Source organism: Barbus barbus (assembly GCF_936440315.1).
Source record: "Barbus barbus genome assembly, chromosome: 1".
Taxonomy (NCBI): Eukaryota; Metazoa; Chordata; class Actinopteri; order Cypriniformes; family Cyprinidae; genus Barbus; species Barbus barbus.
Genome location: NC_136729.1, coordinates 12,514,567 through 12,534,993, shown reverse-complemented (window position 1 = coordinate 12,534,993; position 20,427 = coordinate 12,514,567). Strand labels below are relative to the sequence as shown.

Sequence of the window (20,427 nt, the reverse complement as noted above, 5' to 3'; positions counted from 1 at the left end):
TCTCTTATTTTATTTAAATCTTTTTTTTATTTATTTATTTGTTTTTTTCTCTACTTTTCTTTTTCTTAATATTTGCATTCTATACAATTGCACTGTCCTTGGAGCGGACCTGACCTACATTTCACTGCTGGTTATACTCTGTATAATTGTGTATGTGACGAATAAAAATCTTGAATCTTTGAGAGAGAAAGAGAGAAGACGAATGCTGAATGCTGATTTCAAATGATTTATTTAATCTGCTAATTTGTGTGGATTTATTTAGCCATACAGGGCTCTAGACTTACCACTTTTGAAAGGGGAAAAGGAAGTGGTGTGTGGCCAAGCATGGTGACCCATACTCAGAATTTGTGCTCTGCACTTAACCCATCCAAGTGTGCACACACAGTAGTGAACACACACCCAGAGCAGTGGGCAGCCATTGCTGCAGCGCCCAGGGAGCAGTTGGGGATTTGGTGCCTTGCTCACCTCAGTTGTGGCAGTGAGGGTGGAGAGAGCGTTGGTTATTCACAACCCCCACCTACAATCCCTGCCAGACCTGAGACTCGAACTCATGACCTTCGGGTTACAAGTCCAACTCTCTATCCACTAGGCCACGACTGCCCCCACTAACTTTCTCAGTTATCTATACACCTTACACTTTTTAAGTCTAAAACAAATATGGATTCATTGTTATTCTTAATTAAAAAGCAGAACAACAATAAAACACTAGGTTACAATGACAAACTATCTTACATAACATTTATTAACAAAAAGGAATAAGACGATAGGACACATCACATGGTGTATTATTTACCGACTAATAGCCTAAATTACAGAATGTTTAGCAAACACTGAGGAATCAAAATAAATAATAATACAAAAAATAAATAAGGAAAGCCTCTATAGCATAACGTGAGGTAAACAGCAAAGATAACAAGCTTTTCAAAACGAAAGCAAAAAAAAAAGGAAAACTAAACTGGCTGTCGCTGACAGGACTTGCATGTTTTTTTGGGGGGGGTTTTTCTACAAGAATATCAACATGTTAACCTTCTCTGGTTTAAGAAGCGGTCTTTTACTTTAGTTTGAAAACCAAATTCCCCATTGCGCTCAGTCCGCTGCGCGCACCTTCGCAGGCTCTACACCTGAAGCGCTTCATACTTGAGCCCTGCCATACTTGCTATATTGAATAAATGTTAGCAGGAATTTACCTCATTATAAACTTGAAAGCTGCGGGGATGAGTAAAACTGTGATATACACACAATCCCCCACGAAATTAATTTTTTATTCCCCACAAGATTTGTGAAATAAAATTCCATTATTTTTTAGTAGCCTACCCATAAAACCCAAATGATGCATGCTGTTAATCATTAAACTTGTCCACCAATGTGATCAGCTGAATGCTCCGTTACCTCTCTCTCCTCTAATCACATGCCGGATCCATCAACCCGCTTTGTTCCGGGACCTCGAAATTTACAAATTAAGCACTGCACGCACCTATTTATTTTGAGGTGGCCCCAGAGGCAGTTCCAACTCTCTTGGCAACATGGTTGAGATTAGACATGACCTAATGCGAAAAACCTTTTAACAACTTAGTAGTTTATTATGTAAGTAATTATAACAGGGTTCGTACAAGGTGCTTAAAGTGCTTGAATTTGACTTTTTGAAAGTCCTGGAAAACCCTTGAGAAAATCCATATTTATGAAAAGGTACTTGAAAAGTACTTGATATATTTTCAAGCAAAATTAACAATGCTGCGTGTGTTACTTACCATTTCTCCCGGCTTTTGGGAGCACACGAGATCACGCGATATTTCACCTTGAGGTGAAAAGCGGTCTTGCGATATCAGTATTAAATTGAGTTAATGGTAAAATCTTTGATAGTGCTTGAATTATATTGCTCGGTCTTTTATTGCATGTGCTGTTCGTTTGGGTTTCATTTGGGAACGCATATAAAGTCTAGCGCGCTTTATCCTTTATCCTTTACAAGCGTGAATCGCGTTTCCATCGCAGCAGCTCAGTCCACAAACTCTTCCTCGGTATATGCTGGAGTTTGGGTTGCTTAACGTTCATCTGGGAAAACAGTGTGTGTTATGTGTGTAGATTTGTAATGTAAATCATTTACAAACCTATGCCAACACAGCAGAATACATCAACATATTTCTAAACATGCGATTTGTTGTACATCGCGATTTCAAAAATAAAGTATCTCTGAGTTTGCTTGTGTTAAATGGATTTAAATACGGTGGCCGAGAGACCTCAACGCGCTGCAACTTCAGAAAACACATGCAAATAGAAAAAACACCAGCAAATCAAGAAAACATCATCATTTTGACAGCACATGCGCTGCAAATCCTCACAACACATGCAAATTAAGAAACGCTGCAAATGCTCACAACACATGCAAATTAAGAAACGCTGTAAATCCACACATGCAAATTAAGAAACGCTGCAAATGCTCACAACACATGCAAATTAAGAAACGCTGCAAATGCTTGTTGTTGTTTTTGTTTTGGCTAAATCACATTTTAGAAGGGATGTCAACAACCGCTTAAAAATAACTGCATTTATTATGTACAGATAAGTGCAATGGTAATATGTATTGTGTTTATTGTTCTTTAATTCTAAGATTATAACATGAATTGTTATGAATTGCTTTATCAGACATTACATGCAAGATGAAATAAAAATGATATCCAAAATTTTCTTCAGAAATACAGTGATATAAAAACACCCGCACCGGGTTTCGATTTTGAAATGTGCAGTGCTCATGTTTATTCAATGAAGTCAAAGCCTTTTGGAAAATCTACTGTATTTGTTGTGGCAGTCAGTTTTGATATTGTGGCGGGCACCACAAATATATATATATATATATATATATATATATATATATGTACAGGAAACACTGTAGTCTTATAATTGAAGTGTAAATTCTGCAGATTACATCATTGTCCAGTATTGTACTGTCAGCAATTTATAAAAACGTTTTTATAATTGTAACGCACATTTACATACATAATTATTCAGGTGCATGTGTAATAACTTGAGAAAACTTGACGCTACAGCAGCACTTCTTCTTGTCGTCATCTTGCCTGATGCATTCTTTGGTTCTAACCACGACCTCGCCCCTCCCCACTCCCCAACCATTCGAATTTCCGTAGGCAGGATTTATTTTAATGATATTCTAATGGACCGCTTTGTGATGTTACAACACCCGGAAAACAATGCTGTAGTCCAAACGAGCCATTCGTTGTAGTTCTTGAAAAGGGATTTTTAAAAACTAAAGATCTCGCTTTGGAGTGGACTTTGAGATTTCTAACTTTGTAGATCTTTTTTGTGCCCAAACATACACACTGCACACTGAACCTGGAGCGTCAAGCAAACCCAGCTCATCACAGACCAGTGGCCCTTCCACAGTGGCCAGCAAGGGCCTAGTGAACCTGATGAGAGACTTCCTCGAGGCACAGCAAGCGAGGGAGGAAAGATATGTGCGGGAGCTACAGGGGATTCGTGAATCCATCCAGCAGACTGTCCAATCAGCAGTTACGACCCTGAGTGACCTCGGAAGCGTACAGATGGATCTCCCCTCAAAGAGTATCCACGGCAGCAACCAGCTCGCCTAGGCAGCCAAGATCGCCCATTCATCGAACAGAGACGCCGATGCCTGTCCTATAGCCGGGGAATGACATTGAAAGCTATCTGCGACGATTCGAGCGACTGGCCCGAACATGGCAGTGGCCGAGAGAGGAGTGGAGCTGTCGGCGTTATTTGTTGGTAAAACCGGGTTCCTGGGCGCTGTGCCGGAAAACACGAGAGGATGGCGGCGAACCCTTATGACGTCATCAAATTGCGCGGCGCAGGCGCAATGGACAGGGACCCGGTGAAACCATGTCCTGTCTTTATGTGCAGGTATCAGAATTCTAACCTACAAAAGGAGTTAGATTGCGTTATTGAGGTTGGTTTTATTATGGTTATATTGAATGCAATTTGTTTGTATAATGTTTGTTTCTTTTCAAGGTTACATTATTGTGAATTAGCTTAATGTAGAAGACAATGCACCTGGTAAAACATACCTTTTTTATGGTGTGCCCAAAAAGGGGGCAGAGTCTGGCCTTTATAAGCCTTACCGAGACTCCAGTTGGTCGCTTGTTCACCAAGTCAAAGCAAGCGTGCTACTGTGGTGCCGTGAGCTGAAAAATCAATTTTGTATAGTGTGGATACTTTTGTATATATTTGAATACTTGTATATCTTTGATTTATTTTGTTTATTTATTTATTTAAATTTTTTGGGTTGCTTTGGTACTTTGATAATTTTTTGTTGTTGTTGGGACTGTTCACTTGTAAATGATTCTCCACGGTTGGACTATTGGACTTTTGGTGCAACTGTAAATAAACATCACCATACTCTAAAGAGTACTTGTGAGTTGAGCCATCCTTTTTTTCCCCTTTTTGGGCCTTAACACGCCCGCAGTAGACCCTGCCAAAAGTCTACTGCATCACAACCGTCACAAAACGCCTCAACCCCCGTCAAGCCCGCTGGGACCTGTTCTTCACACGTTTCCATTTTACCATCACCTACCATCCCGGGAACCAAAACCCCAAGCCAGATGCACTCTCCCGGTTACAGGCTCCCGATCAGCCCTCAGAACCTGAACCCATTCTCCCTCCAACCCTCGTTGTCAACCCTACCCGCACGGAGCCAGCTCCGCAGGGAGGCCCAGAAGGGAAGACCTGGGCTCAGTTTACGAAGTACCGGGCTCTGGACACCCAGCCAGCCAGCGAACCCTCTCGCTCCTTCAAGCTCAGTACTGGTGGCCCAGTATGGCCGAGGATGTCATCAGGTACATCCGCAGCTGCTCAGTCTGTGCCATGTCACAATCCCCTCGCCATCTTCCAGCTGGCAAGCTGGTACCCCTGCCTGTTCCCCAAAGACCCTGGTCGCACATCGGAGTAGACTTTGTCGCAGATCTTCCTAACTCTAAGGGCCACACGTGTGTGCTCGTAGTCATGGACCGTTTCTCCAAGGCGTGCAAATTGATCCTCCTGAAAGGCCTACCCACGGCACTCGAGACGTCAGAGAGTCTCTTTCACCATGTGTTCCGGAATTACGGTCTGCCTGAGGACAGAGTGTCAGACCGGGGTCCCCAGTTCATCTCGCGTGTATGGAAGGCCTTCTTTTGGCTCCTAGGGGTAACAGTAAGCTTATCATCTGGATACCATCCCCAGACTAACGGCCAGACTGAGCATAAGGTCCAAGAGCTCGGACGTTACCTTCGGTTATACTGCTCGAACGATCAGCAAAGCTGGAGCCGATTCCTCCCCTGGGCCGAGTATGCCCAGAACTCCCTCCGACAATCCACCACCAGCCTCACACCATTTCAATGCATACTAGGCTACCAGCCCCCGCTCTTCCCCTGTACGGAAGAGCCCTAGGAGGTTCCAGCTGTGGACTACTGGTTCAGAGAGAGCAAGAGGGTATGGGACTCAACACATATCCATCTCTAGTGTGCAGTGCGGAGGCATAAATTCTTCGCAGACATCCGTCGATCAGACCCCCCTCGATACCAGCCAGGCGATCGGGGCTGGCTATTGACCTGGGACCTCCGCCTCCACCTGTCATGCAAGAAGCTGAGTCCCCGCTTCATAGGTCCCTTTCCGATACAGAGGCAGATCCATGATGTCACGTATCAGCTCCAACTCCCGGCAAGGTACAGAATACATCCTACATTTCACGTCTCACTCCTGAAGCCTTTCTCCCCTTCCACTACAGGACGCACTGAATTGGACGCACCTCCTTCCCCTGAGGTTTTGGAAGAGGCAGCAGTCTATCAGGTCCATAACATTCTGGACTCCCGGCGACGGGGCGGCCAGCTCGAGTACCTGGTGGACTGGGAGGGATGTGGACCAGAAGAAAGATCCTGGGTGGCCCGGGACAATATCCTAGACCCCTTACTCCTGGAGGAATTCCATCACAACTGCCTGAATCATCCTGCATGCAGAGGCCGTGGCCATCGTCGTGGTAGGGCGTCAGGAGCCGCCCCTGGGGGAGGGGGTAATGTCAGAGAGTCACAGTCACTTCTGTCACCACAGTCATCAGCACCGATGTTCACAAGATCAGTCACCTGCATTCTAATTCTCCGCACCTGCTGCAGCCAATCAAGCTCCACTATATCAGTGCTCACCTCACACATGCTCCTTGTCCGGTCTACCGTTCACATACCTGAACCAAGCCAGACCCATTGTACTTACCTGTGTGTTTTTCTTACCTCAGATGTTCCTGATTCTCCACCACTCCCGCCATTCCACGTATTTCCGAACGCACAACCTTGGCATCACTCAGCTTTATACTGCCTTATAAGTACTACACGCTGACTTACTGCACCATCGGAGCTGCAATGACAAAGATGTATTACTAATCATAAAACCATGTTCCACATGAGACTCAAACTCACAACCTCAGCATTGCTCTGCTTTGCACTGCCTTATAAGTACCACACACTAACCAATTACACCATTGGAGCTTTGATGGCAATTGGCAAAGATTCATTACCAAACACTATAGGAAAAGTGATCTAAAGGTGTTCCATTACAGAAATGGAATATTGAGCTTAAATACACAAGTCTCAACTTCCAACTTCACATTGTTGGAAGATAAGCACCTACAGAGTGTCCACCTCATTTGAAGATGGCCAGCCAATATTAGACCTGATTTTTATGTTAACCCTTGACTTACTGAAATGTCTCTATCCTAGTATAGAGTCTAACATGAAAGAAGACCAACTATATTAGACCAACTATATATTTTCTGTATTCAACAATATATTTTCCTTTTGAATGTCTTCCTAAAATCATGTTCCAGGTGAGGCTCAAACGCACAACCTTGGCATTGCTCTTCTTTGTACTGTACCGTGCACCAATCGATTGCAGCACTGTTTACAGAGCACCATGGGAAGTGCCAAGAACTCAATTAAATTGTCTAATTGTGGTGTCTGCTAACCATGATTATTAATTGATTTTGTGCTTCTGAGAGAGATAGGTAGCCATTAACTCACCCCAGACTCCACGCTCCTGTCCAGTCTGCTGTGCCCCAAGGGTTCCTCATCTGGACCATGTGCAAACGAGTTGCGTTACACATGCCATTCAGAGTCTCTGACATACGAAGTTTTTTGAATGCAGTCACACCGTATGCATGACCCTTTATCAGTCCACAGTCCAGAACTGATTCTACCTGCTCTCCTTCTGCTGGCTGCAAAACAAAAAGACAAATTGTGTACAAAAGAAACAGGTAAACAGATATGTGTGACTTGAATGTGTCATTATTACAATCAGGACACACAGAGCAGTTATGTGGTATTTGTTTTAGTTAGTTGATTTGCAGGTAGTTTACACTTCTAAAAAATAGAAGCTTTTTCTCATGTTTTCTGACCCGAATAGAACAGGTGATCAGAGCTTTATGGCTGTGTGCGTGTGCTAGTGTCTGGAACAGCATTTTTCTCTGGTCAGCATGTTGGATCAGCTCCTCCTGGTTCAAACTCAATGGTTCAGAGACGCCACCAGTAAAATCAACTAGGGCTTCGGCTGTATTACCTCCCTCTAAAGCCTCATAACACCCATTTAGCCTAAAAAGGCAAAGCGACAGAGACACAATTATTTGTTTTTTAAATAAAAGAATTTAAATTTATTGAAACAATTCTCTCTTATGTGACAAGCATCTCACTTGGCATAAGCTTTCTCCAACAAAGCGCTCCAGAATTCCCGTGGAGTTGCAGAACGGCAGAAGAGCAGCGTTCCATCCTCACTGACTGGTAAACGGTCATCGACCACAACATCTGTCCACTGGCCCAGTCGCCAGAAACGGAAGTGAAAAATTCCAGCATACAGATCCGGGCGCTTTGGGTGCCACTCCTGTTCAGCATGGCCTGGGATCACCTGAATAAGAGACAATGAAAAAGTAAGGAGAAAGAGTGAAGAGAAGTGAAATCTTGATAAAAGAGCAAGCCATATATACCACCATTCAAATGTTTGGGGTTGGTAAGATTTTTTAATGCTGCTGCAATTATTTGATCAAAAATAGAGTAAAAAACAGATATATTGAGAATAGTATTTGTGAATAGATCTTATTATATTTAAATGAGCTCTTCTACCGTTTTAATATATTTCAAAATGTAATTTATTCCTGTGATGGGATTTATTTGAAAAAGAAACATTTTGTAACATTTTACATGTCTTTAATGTCACTTTTGATCAATTTAATGCATCCTTGCTGAATAAAAAAATGTACTTCTTTAAAAAAAATAATAATAATGCATATACACACACACACACACACACACATACAAATACAAATATTTTCTGACCTTCTTCCAGAGTGAGGATTCTGCTGCCAAGCATGATGTGGCTGCCACCATCCAGCAGTTACCCAGACTGCCCTGGTGCAGATCCCTTGTGCTGATTCCATCCACAAATAGTCGAGGATCTTTACACAGTTCCTGGGTGTAAGACAGAAGACCCTTAAATAATTAGTATATGTATATGGTTACATCTACCCATTTCATTAAATAAACATTTCAGAATAATAAATCTTTTTTTTTTTTTTTTGCAAGATAAGTAAAAACCAGAATAAGTAATAAAAACATAAATATTTTCAATTCAAACAAACATATACAAAACACAGTGCTGTAATGACATAATTTCTCTAATGTTAATTAACATGTTAATTAACGTTTTAATTCAATTTTCCTGACTAAAAAGATTTTGCACAAACTAGGAAAGTAGCACTCCAAATCAAAATGTGGCTTTTTGTATTTTCCTTAAAATTTTAGAATATTGCTGCTTCAACTGTCTATTAGTTTTGTCAGCATATCACATGTAAATGTAGCATAATATGTTGGTAATCTCCCTAATTTGAAGCCATACACACAACACATACGCTCTTTGAAGAATCAGGTTACCGACGCCTTGCAGCCGTCAGAAAGGCCTTTAATTAAACATATCTCTTATTCTGCTGACTGTGCAGCCACATTTAGAATCACAAGAGTCACCAGGATAGATCCACTCACTGAGAGGGTCAGAAACTACTGGCCTGCCACCAGACCATATGTACAGTGACATTAGACTGTACTGTAATCTTTTAAAGAAAGGAAATACTTTCTTTTAATATATTTTTCCATTACTGTGGATTATACTTTTAGCAGCAACAAAATCTTTAAGGCCCATCTACATGATGATATACTCCTAAAAATTTACAAAATTAACTATTAACACAAACACATTTAAAATAGAAAGCGACAGTTCACTGTCAATTTCTCTTACCCTAGGTCTCTTCCACGTCAGTCCTGGAGGGGGCGTCCTTTTGTAGAACAGTGACTCAGCTGAAGGAGGAAAGAATGGGTCTTGGAACAGAGCCCCTCGCCTCAGACATGATCTTTTCAGCTTATGATAACACTGACCTTGAAACTTGCACACTTTCTCTGGCATACTGCAAAGGGGAGAAGCGGAAAGAAGATGAGAGAAAAGAAAAATAAAAAAGAAAGAAAAGTTGTGGTCAAAGGAAGAGAAATATTAATATGCTAAGGGAAAAGTTGAGGAAAATGAATGTTTTAGAGTTAAATAGAACGCAGTAAAATATGAGAGAATAAAATAGATTTTTCATATAGTGCAACCTGAGTTGAGAACATAATATAATTTATGTATGCACATAATAAATATTAAAATAATAAAGAATAATAAAATAAAAATAATGATGCCTGATAATGACATTGGACATTGTACAATTCACAGAATAGACAATAATCTACATCTGAGTTACATGAGATTAATTTAAAATCAAACCATTTTCAGTGATTATTCCAGTATATAATAAATAAAATATTAAAATAAAATAAAAATACCTAAGTACAAAAAAGTTATTTTTAATATCCTATTTCTGTTAAAGTGATGCCTTTGTTCCACAGCAATAACAGCCGGCAGAATCTGTAAACCACAATGTTAAGTGTCATCCTGTAACCTCAAGTTTAGCTTTAGTTTCAGGGATGATTGGGTAACGGTGTATTTGCAGACGGTGTAGTTTCCCTTGGAAATGGAGAAGGGTTAGACATGCCCTGGAGAGGTTAATGTGTCAGGAGTCCCTTTGCACGTAAAAACATCAAAATAAAATATGTTTAGAGGGAAAGTTGTGTTTTGAGGGGGTTTTGGGATCAGGGTTTAAGAGTGATTGGATATCTCATATTAAAGTCAAGACTATATGAGTTTTTGTGTCCATGAGAGACAGTGTGTGTATGTGGGAAGGGATATGATTTAGGGGACATGTTAGCTATTGGGGCTCTGGCAAGGGGCACGGGGAGGCCAGGGGCCAACTAAGGCCAACTACTCATATAGCCAACTACTCATATAGCCACCTATGAGTGTTTGTAAGTTTGCGTTAGTGCTTGTGTATGTGTGTGTAGTCTGGATCCAAGTTGTGTGCACATACCGGACAGGCCAACACTAGCACTGCACTCTTGACTTACCTCACTGAGGGAATGAATCAGTTTAGCAAACAAACCACACCAACACAGAACATTATAAACATAATCGGTTTTATATCTCTTTGATATTTTAATGAGATAATCTGAAACTATTAATATAAAATACTGACACTTTTTCTTATTATTACTATTGCAACACTTTTTTGTTAGAAAATATTAAAATTAATTGCATTAATAGCAAATAAAAAACAATTATATCATTAACAATATTGACAATTATAATATTTAACAATATTAACATCTTGCAGCACACAGTGTTCAGGCTTGATTTTGGCTTATTTGTCTATGCAGATTTGCACCACAGGTTGTTCTGGTTAGTCAGATAACACTGATGCACTGCAATTTTCGAAATTTGTCACAGATCATCAGTTGGACTGAGATCAGGGTTTTGACTGGCCCTTTGCTGAACATTCAGCTTTTTGTTCTCAAGCCATTTCGATGTAAATTTGAGTCTGCATTTGGTATCATTCTCCTGGTAAAATTTGCGCCACTCATTCCCACTTCTATTAAACAAAATGCCTGGTCTCTGGTGATTAGCCGCAGCAGCATCTATCCTGCATTTCCATAGGTGTTTTTCTATCTTTTTGAAGAGTGGGCAAGGCTTGACTTACACATATGTCTTTGAATTATGACTAAAAAGCAACTTGACCAGAAAATTCTTTGGACACATTTTCACCTCAGAACCAGAATAATTGTGCTTGACAGTGGAGTTGTCAGGAAATGGTAGTTATTTTAATGTTTCACATATGGAGACCAATTTTAAGGCAATTGTATCCTTGTTAGAGCAATTGTTTTTCATCTGTGTAACTCCAGAACTTCTACAACAGAACTGAATCTTTTTGCAAACACCTTTTTTCACAATACCAATTTTTCTCAAATATTATTAAAAAAATTAGAATTTTTCTCAAATATTAAAATATCACAAAGAACCTAATTTCAGTGGGATTTGTAAGAAAACCGCTTAAAGGTCTGAATACTTTTCTAGTGCATATACTCCATATAAACAATGTTGCCATGAAGCCATATAAAGTCACAACACCATCTAAGCCTTTCCTCCATATAATATTAGCATGTAAAATCATAATATAATTTTAAATTTCCACGAAGTGCAGTCTGAGTTGATAAGTTGAGCACTTGGAAATTAAATTGTACATGGTAATATAATTTGATGGAATAAATAATAAGTGTTAAAGTAATTAAAAATAAGATCATAAAACATTTTAAATTATTTTTAAATTTGTATAAAAATTTATATTAAAAATTAAGAAAATTAAGAAAAATTACCATTTTAATATGGCAAAAAAAAAAAAATCAACCCATGCTCATTGATTATCCCAGTAAGCCTATATAATAAAGCAAACCACTGTATGAACAATGAAAAATTTATATTGAAGACTAAATTCAATCCCACTAATAAATAGATGCAGCACTTACCCGTACCTCACCTTTGTTTTGTTTTTTTGCTTTGCCTTGGAGTAAAATGTTCCTTGTGGCAATGTATCCAGTGATTAAGGTATTTTCAGGTAAGGCTGTTATTTGCAGTGTTTTTATACAGACTTATAAGACTTCAGTCATCAGTCATTTTGCAGTAGTAGTGTCCATGTGTCTAATATAACAGGATCAGTGTAGCAGGTGTTCTCTTTCTGTTTGACGTCGCTGTGACAACCAGGTTTTGTGCGGTAGACCAGGTATGGGTATCCTTGGGTCTTCTAAATAGGTAAATACTCTAGCATTCATTTGCATTCTCAATATAACCTTTAATTAATCCTCATAACATGTAATGTTGTGTATGTCAAGTGCCTTTACATCTGTTCGTGTCTACCTGCACAAGGACTGATGTTTGTTTGGGGATGTAACTCTATCCGTGCAGCCAGTCTAGCTGAAAACACAGTGACATAACAAACAATTACTGACACTGAGACGAGTATATGCGCACACACACACACACACACACACACCAAAACAAGCTATCAGCTTGCAATGAAACAAAAGGTTCCTATTAAGACACACAACAGCCAGGAAGGGACACTTGCCTACTTTTTTGCATAAAATATTTACAATAAAACATGTAAACAGTGCAATAAAAACAAAGGCAATTACGTGCAGGTATCTCGCTTTGTTCCATCTAATTTTATGCATATTTCCTCTTTAAAGGTTTCTCTTTTCTCCCTCTTTTTCTTGACCAAAAGTGTATTTGGTCATGCCCTCTCTCTGACCCTGAAACCTCAGATGAATATGGTGAGCGAAACTCTTTTCCCACTGCCACCTGTCTCGCTCATCGCTGTCTTCCTGTGTCTCTCACTCTTACATTAGCACATGGGCTATCCCTCTTTTCCAAATCCCTTAATTAGGCATGCAGCTCCCCCCGCATACACGTGCATAATCACCCACAGTCTCACTCACGATCTGGCCTTCTTGTTCACTCTGGGTATTCCAAGGTTCTCACGTAGTACTTATCTCAGTCCTCTGTCTGGATTTGTTATCCCTCTCATCATTCTCCCTCCTTCGCTTTTCAACCCCCTCCCTCAGGCACCCACCACAAGGTTCATCATACCATATCGGCTGTCAATAAATACGTGGAACTGACACCTGAATCCTCAAGAGGGCCCAGAGGTGGGTAATGCACCCAGACACCCCTCTGAAGGCACACAAACTTCAATACCAACAGCTAATCTCTTACTTGAGACATATGAATACAAATAAACTATTGCCAAGAAACACTGTTTTGTATCTTTTCCAAATGGCTTTTGCAGATGACAGAATGACTTGTAAACTGAGTGCCAGCCAGTTGAGTTAATGCAATCTACATGTCTCTGTTATAAGTACACATCAACTCAATTTTAAATCTGTTCAACTCACTCAAGGACACAAAGAGTCATGTGGGACAATAGATTAAACAGATCCTGCTTCTGTCTTCGGCCAAAAGGTCATATGATTAATGCTCTATAGTTATCAATAATGGCCTTTGGCTAGAGCATTGGTGTGGGTTGGCCTTAATGTTTTCAGAGAATTATAAGAGAAATATCGTACACACACACACACACAGTTCAACATTTTGTAAAAGATTTAATTTTTAATATTGCTCAGTTGATTTGTCAACATAGAAACACTGAACCTGCCACATGAGGCTACATTATGTCTGTAATGCGATGCCTGAAGCGCTTATTTCATAATTTCAGTCTATCCTAAGAATTTATGTTAATAAATGAACCTCTTTTTTCACTTTGACCAGTAAACGTTTATGGTAGCCTGCTTTAATCTTTGCGGAGATTCTGGTACTAAACTCAATGATGTGTACTATCGATTAGCTATGCCTAAATCGATAACGCGTTTTCTGTTTGCCATTTCTTACCATCGGCTGTGGCAATGCGCATGCTCCGTTCCACTAGTCTGAACCACTCTCAAAAATGTCGATGTGGCTTTAATGTAAACTCCTATCGATTCCAAGTTCGTAAACAGAGGTCACCCCCCCCCCCCCCCCCGCCCCCCTTAATAGTTTGTAAATTACTGACAGTGGAGTTGCAGGACACCCTGGAAAAAACTGGCCTCTCGAAGGAGGTTCTAGAGCTTGGAGAGGTTTTGGACACTGGCAAGCGCAAGCGCAAAATCAAATACAACACTTCATAAGTACTGATGACATATTGATATGTCAGTTCTGTCCCTATGAGAAAGCTTAAAAACAAAACCCTTAAGGTTAGGAAAAAACCTAAATGTACTAATGTTCTCCCACCTCTTGCTATTGCAATTTATTTGTTTCCAGAGAGACGCGACTCACTGAGGCCATGGACAACATCTGTGAAAGAATTCTGCAGTATAAAGTCCATGCTGAGAGACCAGGGAGCCTTCGCTATGCCAAGGTATCGAGCTCACCTTAGCACTCTTTCCCAGCTCTCCGCTGCAAGAAATTCAGTCATTTCTCATTTAAAAAGATACTTTAAATGTGTGAATTTTGTTTGCAAAATGATAAATAATTATATACTGCTGTGTTTCTCAGGGCACAAGTCAAACCATGAACACACTGAAACACCTGGTGGATAAGGGAGTGAAGGTAGAGCTGGGTATCCCTTATGAACTGTGGGATGAACCATCAGTGGAGGTTGCAGACTTGAAGAGACAGGTAATACTCATGCACTAACAAAGAAAGAGCCGTGGGGTGGTGTAGTAGCATGTTTTCATCTTCATAAATTATATGTAGTTATTGTTTGAAATTACTAATACCATTTTATAGTGTTTATGAACTGGACTGTCGGTTTGTAGAATGTTAAAAAATAATATCAATATACTGTCTTCTAAATGAAAAATATACCTTTTGGGACAGTATGGTCAAATTTATATATTGAAATGCATACATATATTTTTTTTTCTTGTTTATAATACAGTGTGAGACCATGTTGGAAGAGTTTGAGGAGATTGTGGAGAACTGGTACTTTCATCATCAAGAGGAGAGACTTGACAGATTTTTCTGTGCAACCCACGTCCTCAGTGACTCAGACCAAGGTAGAAATACACTGGGTCTCTTAGCATTCATGAACACAGTCTCGTAATATAATCCTTCCTTTACAAATAAGCCACTATTTTCAGGCCTTATTTGATCTCTTTCAGAGTGCCTGAATGAGGTATGGAAAGGTGACATGGGTGTAAAGGGATTCAAAGAGGAGGGTGAGGGAGAGAGCAGAAGACAGACCCATGACGCAGGAGAACTGTGAAAGCAGAGCCATAATGGTTGATGAATGCAAACGACCTGTTTGACATCTTTGCACAAAACTACAGGAACCAAGGAAACATCAAAGTATTTTTCCTCAAATCTACATGAACAGGACTTTACAGTAACAAACACTAATTGTCAGTTTTCAACTTGTTCTAAGTCTGTTACTTTTTACAGATCATGGTATGTGAACAGTCTCTTTTTCCATCCTGATATCTTGAATTTCTCAGTGTTATCAATAATGAAGAAAGACACTGAAATGTGCCTTTTATTGTGTATTATTGTATAAGGATTATCTCACAAACAGTTTTTTTTACTGAATTGTATACATATTTATCATTAATGCACAACCATGCACAAACCAAAAAGATGCTTTTAGGATTTTGTATTGCGAGGTGCTTTAAATATATTTTCTTCTGATGTAACATGTACAGCAATGTTTTTAAATAATGGATTCTTGCTATAAATCATAAGTGAGGCGTCTTAATTTGTCTGTGTGTGGGGGGGTGGGGGGGCAAAGTGCCAGTAGGAGCTCTTTTGGTGTAGCTCGTCATTCGCCAGTCTTTTCCAAAAAGAACGATCCTGTCCAATTAACTATTAAGGTCCGTTGACGAGCCTATAGCGCCTCGATGTAAGGCTCCAGTGGCGCAATCGGTTAGCGCGCGGTACTTATAAGGCAGTACAAAGCAAAGCGATGCCGAGGCTGTGAGTTCGAGCCTCACCTGGAGCAATTTTAACATGCAAATTTAATGTCTTCTGGTCAACAGGAGCTCGACGTGAAATTCTCCACACATTGCTTATCTCTAAAACATAAAAAACCTTTATGAGTTAGGGATATTATTAGTATGAGCTATCCTTAAATTAAGAGATATTAAGTACTTATGGTGGCATTAAGTGTCAGTTACTTTGAAGTGGCAACTCACTGTCACCAGAACAGATAATAATGCTAACTACATATTTAATTGTGTAAGCAATTAATTTGCAGGGCGCCTTTTTTGTCTTTGTTTTTGCTTATTGTAGGCCTACATAAGGGCATTTTCGGATGTTGTAGCAAGTTGTAACCTTGACATTCCAACAAAAAAATATTCAAATTTTTAAAAAGTTTTTAAGATGATCTCTTCTTGTTGATCCCAGTTGGCTGGAGCTATATGATGTGCATGAACTGTCACCTAGTGGTTATGACAAGTGAATTCATGCCTATAGGCCTGTCAAAGGTCAGTAACAGTATTTATAACACACTTATAATAACGCCCACAGCGTTCATTGTAGCACAGAACCATAATTAGCAGACTACTTATTACTAACCAGGGGTTTTAAGAAAAAATGCCACAATGGCGCCCAAAAGGGGACTTGAATACCACTAGGGGGCAGTATAGTCCTAAAGTCCTAAAACATAAACTAAAAACAACTATGTCCATTCATAAACTGGTTCACTGATAGGGTGACGAGCTGTCCTTGTGGATAATAAACCGATAACTTAAGTTGAAAGATATATGTGTGACATTGTCACCAGTGAGGAACCGAGAAATCCGCGTTATGTTTCCTTTTTCAAGCTTTAGGAAACATGGATCTCATCTCATCCTCTTGTGATAATTATTAGATGGACAGATTGTGATTGTTCCGACGTACAGCGTAAGCTCCAGTGGCGCAATCGGTTAGCGCGCGGTACTTATACAGCAGTACAAAGCAGAGCAATGCCGAGGTTGTGAGTTCGAGCCTCACCTGGAGCAGTTTTAGGGCCTTTCTGTATCAAGGTAAATCACACAAAGGCATTGTGTGTTACTTGCAGTGATTCATTGTTGTACTTGTGGGACACGCAAGCAAGACAAACTATATTTCAGTGATCTAACGTTAGTCATGCTGATTTCTTGTCACAGTAGGCTATAGACTACTAATGAATAATATGTCCTGTTCAATATGTCTGACTTGCATTTATAGATAAGTGCTCTAATTCATTATACAGGCCTCTAGAATATAATGACAAAGAATGCTTTGAAAGTGATATTACATTTCAGCAACTTTGTTTTATATTTTTTTTAATAGAGTCAAGTTTTTATTACATCTAAAATGATACGCAAACTGATTGTGTATTTAAATCTTTCATATAGTGCACTTTTTCATTCATTTCTCACTCTCTCTTTTCCTAATGAGTGTTTGTTTAAACACTTCCTAAATTCCCACTTACAAACATTTAAAATGAAAGAAAATGCAGGGCCAGCTGATTATGATTTCTATGACCAATCACAGTCATTAACTGTACTACACATTCTTTTAAACATTATTAATCACACATGTATGACTTCCTACCAGTGCAGTGTTTTTGTTCTTGGTCATTAATTATTGTCCGTATGGGTCATTTGTGCTCTATATAGCACAGATCATGCTTTTCCCTTGTTTTTTTTTTTTTTATTTCTATAACTACATCACAGAATTGTCAGTGTGAACATTTGTTTTTAATGCATCCATTGAATACCAAACCAGTGTATCACTCAATGCTACAGTATATTTTTGAAAAGAAAATATTTCTGCAGACCACAGTATTTAGAATCTAATAATCTGGTGAACATGTGCCTGTACAAGACCTTCAGACACTGTTATGCATTTAAACTGAGAAGAACCATGAAGTTTAAAGTGGGAATTGATCTAGACCAAGTTACACTACAGGACTCTGAAACTTAAGGCCTCAAAATGTTACTTCTCAAACAGAATAAAGGATATAGCAGAAATATTTGTAGAAAAAAAATCTTCAGTCAGTTGAACATTCTTTTATTATTTACTCTTCTTATGTTCTCGTTATATGACTAAATAACAGAGGAAACATATACAAATGCGACTGTGGTTTCATATGTAACATCTTAAATCTTAAAAACAAAAATAAAGATAACTTTGTCCTTGCCTGAGCCTGAATTTCTGCCATATCAAACTATGTATTTGTATGCCATGATTACCCCTCAAATGCTGAATGTTATTCTATGTGATAATTGATCCAAACAGTTATGAAATGTGTATCCATGGAATTAATAATGATGTGTTTCATTTGAAATCAAAACAGAAATTATGCCAAGATTCTGACTTCCTTTCATCTCTAGGAAAAACAAAGCTCTCACTAGCAGCTGTTTCAAAATCAAACAGTTTTGCACTGTTTGCATCATCAAATACTTGAAACCTAATTAAGGATGAAATGAGTGGAAATGAGACTAGTTCAGACAACAAAAGAAGCAGGAGAAAAATATTTAAGTGGTTACAGAATGTAATTGCAGTCAAAATCTAATACTCCAGTAGTGGGTTTTTTCTTTTAACAATAAATTAAATTCATAACTTGATAATGCTGACAAATGAAGTGCCACTATAAAATCTTTAGGTGTATTTTCTAAACTATTTGCAGTCTGACCACTCTAGCTCTCACCTCCATTTGGTGGCATTCGCTCTTGCCGCTCACTTCTCTCCAACACACTCCTTGTCTGGTTCAATGTCTGGAATTTCTCCAGCCTGCTTTCAATATCACATGGTGTAATAGATCCAGCAGACACTTTCGTGTGTTGTAGCACCCAAGTCAAACTGATCTGTGTAGTGAAAGAATGCCAAGAATATGTGATGTGCTCAATTGTACCAGTTCATCCCTCAATTAAGTTTGTTGTACTTGACAAGCAGCCAAAAACATCAAACCTTAAAGCGACATGCTCTATAGCATGGGTACACACAAGCATACACCTGGGAAACAGTCCTCCAGGGAAGTCATCAATCAGTTTCATGGGACTGCTCTGGGAGAGTTTATTTTGCTTCCCTTTCAGTTCAGTTGTTCTTTTTTCACTCGCTCCCCTTGCCTCACCCTTACTCACTATTTCCATATGTGTCAGCTTTAGATCCTCTCCAAGGAGGGAGCGCCTCGTTCCTGGGGTTACCCAAAGTGTTATTTCAATTGCACATTGAACTTTGAATTGACGCCCGCGAGGGTACAAGTTCAAGATCACGGTGCGTAACCAAAATTGCGTTGGGTGATATTTTCTCAGCTGAAGAGACCGAAAACCGAAAAAAATGCCTGTCTTTCTCTGCACATGAAATCCTAATGTGCTTAATACATTTACAGGCATTTGTGTGTGTGTGTGTGTGTGTGTGTGTGTGTGTGTGTGTGTGTACGTCCTATGCCAGTGAAGGAGTTGACGTCAGGGTGATACGTAACCCTGCCGCGGCGCACTGAATGCAGCAGGAACTTGCGCTGCTCAGCCTGAGAATATCTGTCCACTTGTCTTGCTGTTATTGATCAACCAGGACGCGGCTACACTGGCAACACGCATTGAAGCGCACATGGTATGTAAACTCAGTTTTCCTCTTGCGCACCTTTTCAGTCCCACCTTCTATCGTTAGATCAGAACAGGCTTGATCAGGACTGCTGACAAGAGATTTAAATTTAGAATAACTTGTTGATTAGTCTTAACTAGTGATGGTGCTAAAGTAGCCCGCGCACTGAAACCCTAGATGTTCTTTAAACAAATCACATGGAGATGTGATTTGATCAAAGTGTTTTTTTTTTTTGTTGTTGTTGTAGGCCTATTATTGTAACACAGTCATTATTGTTATAGTCTATATATTTTTGTATACATGCTCTTGCATGTGTATAGCACTTTTTATTTCTGCATGAATCGGGTTTTTAGTTTTAGATCAAAGTATATTTTGCAACTAGATAATCTATTTTACATCATTAATTTATTTTATATTTTCATTTGTTTTTACTGTCAAATACAAAACGTGATTTATTAAAAAAAAAATAGTTTGCTGTTTACCTAGAATATTTTAAATAAGCGCTATAATCCATTTGGTTTTTCTAAATTAATAAAAGCCAAATAGATAAAAAAAAACTTTCACTTAATTGAAATACATATTTTAACATTTAATAAAGCAACTAGCAACATTTAATAAAGCAGTTGTAAATGAATGCATATTATCAGGTTTGCATCCGAACCATGACTAGAATTTTTTTTTTTTTTAAATAAATAAACTGTAGTAGCCTAAACATAGCCCTAGGAATAATACGTGAATGATTGTCATAATCAGGAACCTGTACCTGTCAGTGGCGGATGGGCTGATGATCTGTGAATTGTACAAAATTGTTCTGCCGGAAGGCTATGCGTAATTTAAGGATAATGAGATAATTAGTCTACGCACACACCGCAAATCTTGTCAAACAATCCTGAAATATTACATAGGTTAAGGAACATAATA

General features: G+C 39.2%; 2 protein-coding genes across 2 annotated transcripts in view; one reads left to right on the top strand and one right to left on the bottom strand.

Annotated features, from left to right (window-relative positions):
• The window catches only part of LOC306869791 (calpain-5-like), a gene marked incomplete at its 3' end in the record, with an annotated part of 39,824 nt that extends 30,362 nt beyond the window's left edge, over positions 1-9,462 (bottom strand). The window contains exons 1-7 of the mRNA XM_079416705.1: positions 9,289-9,462; positions 8,334-8,465; positions 7,694-7,905; positions 7,403-7,595; positions 7,029-7,222; positions 6,354-6,366; positions 5,768-6,016 (exon numbers count right to left, since the gene is read on the bottom strand). Of these exons, the coding sequence (XP_079272831.1) occupies positions 5,768-6,016; positions 6,354-6,366; positions 7,029-7,222; positions 7,403-7,595; positions 7,694-7,905; positions 8,334-8,465; positions 9,289-9,453 (1,158 nt within the window). The 5' untranslated portion in view covers positions 9,454-9,462. The remainder of the gene's footprint in view (positions 1-5,767; positions 6,017-6,353; positions 6,367-7,028; positions 7,223-7,402; positions 7,596-7,693; positions 7,906-8,333; positions 8,466-9,288) is intronic.
• Positions 9,463-13,868: 4,406 nt separating this feature from the next.
• Positions 13,869-15,208, top strand: LOC306869783 (protein canopy 4-like; the record flags this gene model as incomplete). Its single annotated transcript, XM_079416688.1, has 5 exons — positions 13,869-14,125; positions 14,263-14,359; positions 14,497-14,619; positions 14,882-14,999; positions 15,105-15,208. 5 exons carry the CDS (start codon positions 13,869-13,871, stop codon positions 15,206-15,208), a joined length of 699 nt encoding a protein of 232 aa, XP_079272814.1.
• Positions 15,209-20,427: the final 5,219 nt, after the last annotated feature.